Below are 12,680 nucleotides of genomic sequence, written 5' to 3'. Positions count from 1 at the left end.
AGAATGCTCGAAACTGAGACTTGATTAGAGCTCAGTGGTAGTCCAGCTAAAGACAATAAAGAAGCGCTTGCTGGGAGGCAACCCAGCCATTTACAAAGTTTATTTACTAATTATATAAATTTCCTTTTTTTACAGGTATGTGTCCAAGTATCTTCAAGGTATAATAGCAATTGCTTGAATTCACAGAGTTACAAGGGAATTTGGAAGTTCACTGGCGAAAAAAGGCCAGTAAGAAACATTTTGGGCGTTGAACGCCCAAAAGAAGCACCCACTGGGCGTTCAACGCCAGTAAGGGTAGCCATCTGGGCGTTAAATGCCAGAAAGGAGCATCTTCTGGGCGTTAAACGCCAGAAAGAAGCACCTTCTAGGCGTTTAACGCCAGATTGACAGCATCCTGGGCGTTCAGAAAAATGCCCAGTAACAAAGGACTTCCTGGCGTTCAACGCCAGAAAGATGCATCAGCTGGGCGTTGAACGCCCAGGAGAAGCAACGTTTGGGCGTTAAACGCCCAAAACATGCAGCGTTTGGGCGTTTAACGCCAGAATGGTGGGGAGAAGGTAAAATTCGTTTTTCTTTACAATTTTTCTAAATTTTTATATTTCAATTCATGATTTCTTGCATAAACATGTTTCAATTCCAAAAATTTTAATCCTAATTTCTAAAAAACCCTAATTTCTAAAATCCCTTTTTCAAAAATATCAAATGTATCTTAATTCATAAACACAAATCTTTTTCCAATCCAATTCTCTTTCAAATCTTTTTAATTTCTTCTCATATCTTTTTCAACTCATTTTATCTTTTTTTTTCGAAACTGCCTCTCCTTCTACTCCTCTCCTTTCCTTTCTTTTGCTTGAGGACAAGCAAACCTCTAAGTTTGGTGTGATTTGCCATGATCACTGAGCTAAAACTCATTAAGATCATGGCACCTAAGGGAACAGGAAGAGCAAGGATGTGAACTTAAGGGAGCTGAAGCGTCAGAAATTAATTCTTGAAGGCACCCCACAGACTAGAGGAACATCCACTTCCCAAAATACATGTTGTTAAGTTCTAATTCTAGCTTTAACTTTGTGATAGTATTATTATAGGATTTTACCTTAGAAGTTATATAGGAGTAGTAGTAATTAGCATATCTATTTTGGCTTTATTTCCAATTAAGTTATAACTTATTTTTCTCATCATCATCAAACATGAATAAAATAGTAGATTTGTAGAATAAAGAGGCAATTTAATTTTTTTTCGAGTTCTTAATAAGGAAAATTCTAATTATTTATATGTGGTGGCAATACTTTTTGTCTTCTGAATGAATGCTTGAACAGTGCATATTTTTGATATTGAATTTTATGAATGTTAAAATTGTTGGCTCCTGAAAGAATGATGAACAAGAGAAATGTTATTGATGATCTGAAAAATCATGAAATTGATTCTTGAAGCAAGAAAAAGCAGTGAAAAAAAAAATCTTGCGAAAAAAAAATGCCAAAAAGAGAGAAAGAAAAAGCAAGCAGAAAAAGCCAATAGCCCTTAAAACTAAAAGGCAAGGGTAAAAAGGATCCAAGGCTTTGAGCATTAATGGATAGGAGGGCCCAAGGAAATAAATCCAGGCCTAAGCAGCTAAATCAAGCTGTCCCTAACCATGTGCTTGTGGCATGCAGGTCCAAGTGAAAAGCTTGAGACTGAGTGGTTAAAGTCGTGATCCAAAGTAAAAGAGTGTGCTTAAGAACTCTGGACACCTCTAATTGGGGACTCTAGCAAAGCTGACTCACAATCTGAAAAGGTTCACCCAATTATGTGTCTGTGGCATTTATGTATCCGGTGGTAATACTGGAAAACAAAGTGCTTAGGGCCACGACCAAGACTCATAAAGTAGCTGTGTTCAAGAATCAACACACTAAACTAGGAGAATCAATAATACTATCTGAATTCTGAGTTCCTATGGATGCCAACCATTCTGAATTTCAAAGGATAAAGTGAGATACCAAAACTGTTTGGAAGCAAAAAGCTACTAGTCCCGCTCATCTAATTAGAATCTAAGCTTCACTTAAAACTTTGAGATATTATTGCTTCTTGATTTCTTTTTCATCCTATTTTATTCATCTAGTTGCTTGAGGACAAGCAACAGTTTAAGTTTGGTGTTGTGATGAGCGGATATTTTATACGCTTTTTGGGGGTAATTTCATGTAGATTTTAGCATGTTTTAATTAGTTTTTAGTAGAATATTATTAGTTTTTAGGCAAAAATCATATTTCTAGACTTTACTATGAGTTTGTGTGTTTTTCTGTGATTTCAGGTATTTTCTGACTGAAATTGAGGGAGCTGAGCAAAAATCTGAGTTAGGCTAAAAAAGGACTGCTGATGCTGTTGGATCCTGACCTACCTGCACTCGAAATGGATTTTCTGGAGCTACAGAAGTCCAATTGGCGCGCTCTCAACGGCGTTGGAAAGTAGACATCCAGGGCTTTCCAGCAATATATAATAGTCCATACTTTACGCGAGGATAGACGACGTAACATGGCGTTGAACGCCAAGTACATGCTGCTGTCTGGAGTTAAACGCCAGAAACACGTCATGATCCGGAGTTGAACGCCCAAAACACGTCATAACTTGGAGTTCAACTCCAAGAAAAGCCTCAACTCGTGGATAGCTTTAGTCTCAGCCCTAGCACATACCAAGTGGGCCCCAGAAGTGGATTTCTGCACCAATTATCTTAGTTTACTCATATTCTGTAAACCTAGGTTACTAATTTACTATTTAAACAACTTTTAGAGAATTATTGTGTACCTCATGACATTTTAGATCTGAATTACATACTTTTTGACGGCATGAGTCTCTAAACTCCATTGTTGGGGGTGAGGAGCTCTGCAGCGTCTCGATGAATTAATGCAATTGTTTCTATTTCACTCAAACGTGTGTATGGTCCGATCTAAGATGTTTATTCGCGCTTAATTATGAAGGAGGTGATGATCCATGACATTCATCACCCCCTTTGATCTATGAACGTGTGCCTGATAAACACCTCCGTTCTACATCAGATTGAATGAGCTTCTCTTAGATTCCTTAATCAGAATCTCCGCGGTATAAGCTAGAATTGATGGTGGCCACTCTTGAGAATCCGGAAGGTCTAAACCTTGTCTGTGGTATTCCGAGTAGGATTCAAGGATTGAATGGCTGTGACGCGCTTCAAACTCGCGATTGCTGGGCGTGATGACAAACGCAAAAGGATCAATGGATCCTATTCCAACATGATCGAGAACCAACAGCTGATTAGCCGTGCTGTGACAGAGCATAGGAACGTTTTCACTGAGAGGATGGGAGGTAGCCACTGACAATGGTGACACCCTACATACAGCTTGCTGTAGACGTGCTTTACAAATAATTGAGTTGAATATTACATTGCAGAAATTCAGAGGACAAGGCATCTTCAAAACTCCAACATATTTCTCATTACTGCACAACAAGTAACGATTTTATTCCCTCTTCTTTTTCCAATCTAATAATTCCAACTGATAATTTTAATTAATATCCTGACTAAGAATAATAAAATAAATATAGCTCGTTTCAACAAGAATAATCTCCGTGGGATCGACCCTTACTCACGTAAGGTATTACTTGGACGACCCAGTGCACTTGCTGGTTAGTTGTACGGATTGCAAAAGTGTGATTGCAATTTCGTGCACCAGTAAACTATACTAATTAATCCACTTAATATATAACTAGTAAACTAAGATGCAAATTAAGCTAAAATATCCAAGATATATATACAGCTCAAAGTGCAGAATGCAAAAGTACAAAAAAAAGCAAAAGAGGGAAATGTGCAAAAATACAGAAAATAGACAAACTAAGATAAGAGTCTGTAGTGGTTCACCAAAATAAATAGATGCCAGAGATGGCGACCTCCCCATGCTTAAATAATAGCATCGTCCTCGATGCTCAGTCAAGCTGGGTGTGAAGAAGTGTCATCTCCGGAAGGATGGGCTGCTGGTGTGTCGATGGTAGGCTGAGGATCTGCAGACTGGGTGAAGGTAGGAGGATCTGTATGCTGCAGAGGAGGCTCTGACTGGAAAGGAATCTCAGGAACAGTGGCCTGTATCTGGTGTGGCTCCTCAGAATATGGCGCAGCCTGCTCCGGGCCTGCCTGCTCAGCCTGGGTGGGTGTCTCCTTCGTATGAGCGCTCGTCTCTGCCTCAGATGTGTCAGAAGGGGTGTCAAGCTTGGAGGGGATGGTAAGCAGTGGTAACCTTATGCACTACCCCATAGCGCTTGAGCAGTGCCTCTACTTTTCTATTATAAAAGTGGGATCCTTGGTTGCTCACGATTTCTCGTGGCGACCCATAACGGCATACAATGTAGTTTCTAATAAAAGAGATGACAGTATTGGCGTCGTCAAGGTGGGTAGGTATTGCTTCCACCCACTTTGACACGTAGTCAACCGCTAACAGAATATACAGATACCCATTGGAGTTGGAAAACAGTCCCATAAAGTCAATGCCCAATACATCAAATATCTCACAGAACAACATAGGTTGTTGAGGTATCTCATCCCTTTGGGACGTGTTTCCCAACTTCTGACATTGATGGCAAGACACACTTAACCGATTAGCATCCTTGAATAAGGTTGGCCACCAGAATCCACAATCCAACACCCTTTTAGTGGTCCTTTGTGGGCCAAAGTGGCCACCACATTCAGACGAATGGCAAGCTTCAAGAATGGGTTGGATTTCAAACTCTGGGACACATCTTCGAATTACTTGGTCCACTTCCCTCTTCCACAAGTGAGGTTCATCCCAAATGTAGTATTTGGAATCACTCCTCAACTTATCCCTTTGGTGTTTAGAAAAGTTGGGAGGGGGGACTCTCGCTACCAAGTAGTTCGCCATTGGGGCAAACCAAGGAAAGCTATCTGACACAGCATGCAAACTATCCAATGGAAATGAGTCATTGATCGGAAATGGATCAGATTTTAAATTTTCAAGGTGGCTTAAATGATCCGCAACCAAGTTTTGAGATCCACTCTGGTTCCTAATCTCAATGTTGAATTCTTGCAAAAGCAAGATCCAACGTGTGAGTCTAGGTTTTGACTCATTCTTTGACAATAAGTATTTTAAAGCTGCATGATCCGTGTATACCACTATCTTTGATCCTAGCAAATAAGATCTGAATTTATCTAAAGCTTAAACAATAGCTAGGAGTTCCTTTTCAGTAGTGGTATAGTTGGATTGTGCTGCATCAAGTGTTTTAGAAGAGTATGGAATGACATAAGGGAGTTTACCATCGCGCTGTGCAAGCACGACACCTATAGCATGGTTTGACGCATCGCACATTATCTCAAATGGCAACGTCCAGTTGGGGCTTCACACAATCGGTGTCGTGGTAAGAGCTCTCCTTAGCTCTTCAAAAGCTTTCACACATTCACTGTCAAACTCAAAGTCTACATCTTTTTGGAGTAGGCGCGACAATGGCAAAGCAATCTTGCTGAAATCTTTGATAAAGTGCCTATAAAATCCTGCATGTCCTAAAAACGAGCAGACCTCCTTCACAGATGAGGGGTGAGGTAAAGTGGTGATAACATCGACCTTGGCCGGGTCTACAAAAATTCCTTCATGAGATACTACATGTCCTAACACTATACCTTGTCTTACCATAAAGTGACATTTTTCAAAATTCAAGACAAGGTTAGTGTCAACACATCTAACTAAGACCTTGGCCAAGTTCTCCAAGCAACAATCAAATAAAGTTCCATAAACACTGAAGTCATCCATAAAGACTTCCAGACAACTCTCTATTAGATCGGAAAAGACACTGGTCATGCACCGCTGAAAAGTAGCAGGTGCATTACATATTCCAAATGGCATCCTTTTGTAGGCAAATGTGCCAAAAGGGCAAGTGAATGTGGTCTTTTCCTGATCTTCAGGAGCAATGTGAATCTGGAAGTAACCAGTGAATCCATCAAGAAAGCAGTAATGGGATTTACCCAACAAACGGTCCAACATCTGATCGATAAAGGGCAAAGGGTAGTGGTCCTTCCTTGTAGCGGCATTCAACCTTCTATAATCGATGCACACTCGCCATGCATTTTGTAATCTCTTGGTGACCACTTCACCATCATCCTTTTTAACTGTAGTGATGCCTGATTTCTTGGGAACAACCTGGACCGGGCTCACCCACTCACTGTCAGAAATCGGGTATATGATACCTGCATCAAGTAGCCTAGTGACCTCCTTCTTTACCACATCGAGGATGGTTGGGTTGAGCCTCCTTTGCGGTTGCCTAACTGGCCTAGCTCCCTCTTGGAAAAATATATGATGCATTCACTTGCGAGGGTCAATCCCCACAATATCGGCTAGGCTCCAACCAATTGCGTTCTTGTACTTTCTGAGAACGTCTAGGAGCTTTTCTTCCTCTTCACTAGAAAGCTCACTAGCAATAATGACTGGTAACTTTTGGTTGTCCTCTAAGAAAGTGACGTGGCAAAAATTGGCGAGTTAAGAATTTATTAATAGGGACACGTTGCAAGTACCGTCCTTAACCAGCCGAAAATCTGCTTATCAATTTAAAAAGGGGTTGTCACAATATTGAAAATTAAAATACTGGGAGTATGAATCCCAGGTCGTCTCCCAACGAGTTGCAGAGAGATGTGATATTTCATCAATCAGGTGATTTCAAAAGTAGTTGAGTTGGTAAACAGGAAATTAAAATAGAGAATTTAATTAATTTTAAATAAAAGCCTTGAATGTGGATAGATTAGTTGGAAGCCCTATTCTTGTTGAAATACTCTCAAGATTAATTAATAATTGGAAGTTACTCTGCTTAGTTAACCCTTACTAGGTAAAGAAAAGTCAAGCAAGTTGGAAATCTGTTTCTAGTCATAAGTCCTAATCCTCTCCCTTGGGAAGGACTAGAGTTAATGATTAGAGGGTGATTCAACAATAGACCCAATTATAATTTCTCTCTTGAGTAGTCCAACTCAAGGGTTCCTTTCAATCATCCCCAATCAAGTCATGAAACTACTCACTCATCATAATTATAAAATTCACAGAATTAATGGTGAAAATAAAAGAAGACATGATAAATAATAATAAAAGGATTAATTGAAAATAAAAATAGTCTATATTAAAAACTTGCAAAAATAAGCCAAAGTCAACTCTAGAGGGATTAAGAATATGGAAGAGTAAATATAAAAAGTAAATAATAAAATAAGGTGACTAGTACCGGAGGTAGACTCTTCTCAAAAGCTAAAGCCAAAATCTTCTCAAAAATCCTAATTATGAATGTCAAGTGATAAAAACCTAGGGGAGGAGTAAATCTATATCTAAAACTAAAAATTGTGTAGAATGAATTGTTGTCCCTCGTTTCTGCATGTTCCCTGACTCTAGTCTGTAATTCCGGGCCGAAAACTGGGTTGAAATCTGGCCCAGAAACTCTGTCAGTGACTTTTAAAATTCTGCAGGTCGTGCACGTCATGCGGACGCGTCATTCACGCGGACGCGTCGTTCGGCGCTTTTCTTTTCCATGCGGGTGCATCGTCCATGCCTCTGCGTCGCTTTTGCTTTTCCAATCCGTGCGTCCGCGTCACTCATGCGGACGCGTCACTGCGAATTCCTCTTTTCTGTGCGGTCGCGTTGCTGACGCGTACGCGTCACTTTTTGCTGGTCATCTCCTCAGTTTCTTGTATTCCTTCCATTTTTGCAAGCTTCCTTCCCAATCTCCCACTCATTCATGCCCTATAAAGCCTGAAACACTTAACACACAGATCACGGCATCGAATGGAATAAAGGGGGATTAAAATACTTAATTAAAGGTCTCCAGGAAGTAAGTTTTCAATCATGTAATAACTTTAGGAAGCAAATATAAATGCATGCTAATTATATGAATAAGTGGGTAAAGACTATGATAAAACCACACAATTAAACTCATTGTAAACCATAAAATAGTGGTTTATCAACCTCCCCACACTTAAACATTAGCATGTCCTCATGCTTAGTTGAAGGAGATAGAATAAATGAGTAGGAACATGTAAAAACTCATGCAATGCAATGCAACCTATATATGTGAATGCAACTATATGATTCTTGTCCATTTGATCAAGAATAAATAAGCTCTTCAAACAATGACAAACCAAGTTTCACTAATTCAATTCTCAATTAGTAAGAACAGATAAAAATGCAAGAAGTTAGCTCATGAAAGCGGGGAACATAGAATTTCAAGCATTGAACCCTCACTGATGATGTATGTATACTCTAATCTCTCCAGTATATAAGGTAATCACTCTATCCTTCTCTAATCGTGGTCTCTAAATTATGTTCTTCTCTTAACCAATCAACAACATTTAATATACCAATGCAACATCATGAGGTCTTTTCAGGGTTGTAATGGGGCCAAGGTAAGGGTAAGGATACATATATGGTTAAGTGAGCTTATGAATTGAATCTTTAATTAACTCAAACTCTAACATAACCTATATATTTTGTATAACTATGGAGTTCATACCTAGCTACCCAGGATTCTCTTTCACATTCCATACTCATGTATCAACTGTTTATTTTAATTTTATCCTACATGCATTGACCTTTGGATTCTTAACTCAACATTGGGGTAAAATTATATATATTTTATTTTTTTAATTATAAAACATAGCTTATCAATGCACATGGATTTTTGATTTTCATAGTTTCACATGAGTAGGTGTCCAAATTCCTATTATATTATCATGACATATCCCCTTATTATCTTTTGTTCCCACAATTTCCCATACTTAATTAGCACAAACAATTCTATCTTAAGCTAACCAAAGATTCAAATTGGGGTATATAATTGTTTTTCCGCTTAAGGCTAGTAATGTGGTAAATTATAGAACAAATAGGATTTAAAGGCTCAAAGTGGCTAACAAAGGTAATTGAAAGGGTAGGCTTAATTTGGATAAGTGAACTAAACAATTAATGGCCTCAATCATATGCAGCATATAAATATATTAAACATTAGACATATAAGATGGAACAAAATATAGGTTACAATCATAGAGAAGTAAACACACAAGAATAAAACAAATATGGTTAAATAATGTAACCATGCATAAAGGCTCAATTCTCACAGGTTGTGTGTTCTTTAGCTTTAAAAATCATGTTCCAAATACAACTTCAAGCAATTTTAACATAAGAGTTTTAATTAAAATTAGTGAAATTTTGTTCCAAAGATAGAGTTTTAGAAGAAACTTATTGTCTTTTCAATCAAGTAGAACATGCATGCAACTAATCTATTACTATGTAATTTATCCTATTTTAAAAGAAAGAAAAACTAACTAAATATCCTAATTTATTGGTGTTTAGGGAAGAAGAATTATCTCCGGAAGTCAGGTACTGACCGACCTCCCCACACTTAAGGATTTGCACCATCCTCGGTGCCATCTGTCAAGAACAGTGGTGGGCTAGTGGCAGTGTCTCCACAGTTGGGACCGTCATGTCTCCCTGTGCTGGTGAAAGAAGTGGAGTCCAGAGTGCCTGGGTCGTCATCAGGTCGGTGATTGCCTGTAAGTAGCTCCTTGAGGTATTTGAAACGGCGGTGGTTGTGGCGTTCTCGGAGCTTTGCTTTCTTTTCTTGTTGGTCCAATCGCTTCAGTATTTGGTGCAGCAGCTGACTAGTAGATGGTGGAGGAGCTGCAACATCCTCTATGGACTGGCTGGTAGTGGCAAGTTGTGGCCTGAGATATCTCCCGTTAGGGACATACTGATCATCCCGTGGAAGAATGGCTTTGGTGTCTCCAGCTCTGTAGGATACTCCGGCTGCTGAGATAAGATCAGAGACCAATGCGGGGAAAGGTAGGTTGCCCGCGATCTGCACATGTTCCATAGCATTCCGGATATGTCTTGGTAAATTAAGAAGCTGGTCTGTGAGGATGCACCATAGTTGAACGGCCATATATGCGGTGAAGGAGGACTCATGAGTACTCGGAAAGACGTAATAGGACATAATTTGTGCCCATACGTGAGCCTCTAAGGTGAGAGCGGAAGCCGAGATTCCCTTAGGACGGGAACGATGGTTTCCGAAGATCCATTTGCTGCCAGGTCGAGCGATAACTCTGAGAACAGCGTCCCAGTCAAAGGTGTATGCCTGGCGCTTGATTGCGGCTTTCTGAAAAGCGTCCAATCCTTCTGGAGCAGGGGGGAGATCTAAGGCTTGCTGAATGGCCTCTTCTATAATGGGGACTTGCTTCTGGCGTAAATAAATGGCCTGCAGAGTCGGCAGGTGGAAGTTGGAGTAGAACTCAACAACCCAAGAAAGATTAACCTGTCGTGGCTGTCTCTGTAAGAATCCCCAATGTCTTTGTGCAATTTGTGGCTCAACAAATTCAGCAATACGAGGCAGAAGGATAAGAAGGTGTTCATTGTTGTAATTTTGAGCTGCCAGAATAGGAAACATCTGCTCACAGTAGCGATTTGGGAATCGTGCAGTGTCCTTTGCTGGGAAGGCTCTTTCCTTTTCATCAACCTTGATAATCCTTTTAATTCTTTTTGTTGAGGGCTTGACTGCAGTTGAAGAAGGCTCTGCCACTAATGATCTCTTCGTTTCTTTCCTTGCGGAGGGTTTAGGGGTAGCTTTCTCTTTGCCTTTCTTTGTGGCCATTCTGGAAAAGGAAAGAGAAAGTAAGTTAAATCCAAAGCGATAAAGCAAGGAAGGGGATTAAGTGAGTGATAATCAGTGCACGGTAAAGATGAATGAAATAAACACATGGTCATGACAACATGTGAAAAGATCAAGAAAGGGAATAGAATAAGTGCACGATAGGGAAGTAGATGCAAGATGTTTATTGGCATGCCGACAATGGCATGAGTAGCATAGATCAAGCATCACTTTGTAACAAACTATCACGTTTGTATTGGCAATCAAATGCAATTAATAAAATAGTAAAGGGAATTTGTGAAAAGCATGCATTGAATAGTAGGATATGATAATGTAGAAAAGTGCATAATGTCATACGAGCTTTTTCACAAACACATAGCATGCATGGTAAATAATCCAATGAAAATAATAAATTGAACATGCAAGAAACTCCTTTAAAATATAATTGCCAAATAATTAAGAAACAATCCACAATGACTAAATAAATTTCCAACACCAATAAAAAGGAAAAAGAAAAAGAAAACATATGCAATGAAAGTAAAAAGAAAGAGAAAAGAAGAAGAAAACATAGATAAAGAAAAAGAATAGAAAAGTAAAGAGGGAAGAAGAGAAGAAAAACCTTGATAATGGGGGAAGAGAGAGAGAAAGTAGAAAGTGAAAAGGAGGGAAGAAGGAAGAAGGGGGAAGAAAGAAATAAGGAGGGAAAAGAAAAAGTAGGATTGGGGGAAGAGAAAGATAAGATATTTGGCAAATTAGGATAAGCTGTGCGGCACAAGCGACGTGGATGCGTGGGTGACGCGTTCATGTGAAGGTGCATTAAGTTTATCGACGCGGACGCGTGACTCAGGTTATGCTACTGGCGCGAGGGCAGCCTCGCGCTCGCACAACTCTCTGTTCGAATTTTTATTTTTGCCAAATGTTGGGTGACGCGATCGCGTGGGTCATGCGATCGCGTGAGTGGCCATTAGAAGGATGTGACGCGGACGCGTAAGCCATGCGTCCGCGTGGGAAAAATTTGTGCGTGCAGCACCGATCCATCACCACTCTAGCACAACTTTTGGTCGTGCACCCATTTTACGTCGAATTCCAGGGCACGCGGCCACATGAGTGACGCGAATGCATGGGAGGCCAGTTTTCGCACTTGATGCAGACGCGTCAATGATGCGGTCGCGTGGGATGATTTGTGCCAAAGGCACGCCTCCAGCCACGCTCTCGCGTGACTCTTTCTTCATGTTCTTATTATCTCGGATCCACTTGCGACGCAGACGCGTCAATGGTGCGGTCGCGTCGCGTGATTTTTTTTATGCAAATGCCATATGCAAATGAGGTGCAAGATAGAGGCAATAGTATGGAGAAGAGTTATAGATGAGGGAAGAGAAGGAGAAGAAAAGGAACGATCATACCGTGGTGGGTTGTCTCCCACCTAGCACTTTGTTTTAACGTCCTTAAGTTGGACGCTTCAGTAGCTCAGTTTTTAGTTGCGAGTGGATCCTCCAGGAGGAAGATCTCTAACTCCTTGTTTTTCGTCGCCTTCTCACCATGGTAGAGCTTCAAACGATGTCCATTAACCTTGATGAGTTCAGAGCTTGAAGGGTGACTTAGATGGAAAACTCCGTACGGTTTAGCCTTCTTGACTCTATATGGACCTTCCCACCTTGATCGCAGTTTGTCTGGCATGAGCCTCAGTCTAGAGTTGTAAAGAAGGACCAAATCCCCAGGTTGGAACTCTTTTCTCTTGTTGTGTTGATCATGTGCAGCCTTCATTTTCTCCTTGTACAATCTTGAGTTCTCATAAGCTTCTAGGTTAAGGCTCTCCAATTCTTGCAGTTGTAACTTCCTTTCAGCTTTAGCTTTTTCAAATCCCATGTTGCGTTCTTTTACTGCCCAAAAAGCTTTGTGCTCCACCTCAACTGGAAGGTAACAAGCTTTTCCATAGACTAAGCGGAAAGGACTCATCCCAATGGGTGTCTTGTATACTGTTCTGTATGCCCAGAGTGCATCTTGTAGTCTGGTGCTCCAGTCTCTTCTATGAGGTTTGACTATCTTCTGTAAGATGCGCTTTATTTCTCTAT

General features: G+C 40.2%; 1 protein-coding gene across 1 annotated transcript; it reads right to left on the bottom strand.

Moving 5' to 3' along the window:
• Positions 1–12,075: 12,075 nt before the first annotated feature.
• LOC130957144 (uncharacterized) lies at positions 12,076–12,474 on the bottom strand. The gene has a single exon (XM_057884027.1). The coding sequence runs from the start codon at positions 12,472–12,474 to the stop codon at positions 12,076–12,078; it is 399 nt and encodes a 132-aa protein (XP_057740010.1).
• Positions 12,475–12,680: the final 206 nt, after the last annotated feature.

Source organism: Arachis stenosperma, chromosome 10 (genome assembly GCF_014773155.1).
Source record: "Arachis stenosperma cultivar V10309 chromosome 10, arast.V10309.gnm1.PFL2, whole genome shotgun sequence".
NCBI lineage: Eukaryota > Viridiplantae > Streptophyta > Magnoliopsida > Fabales > Fabaceae > Arachis > Arachis stenosperma.
Note: the sequence above shows the minus strand (reverse complement) of the source record. Positions and strands in the feature narration are given on the sequence as shown.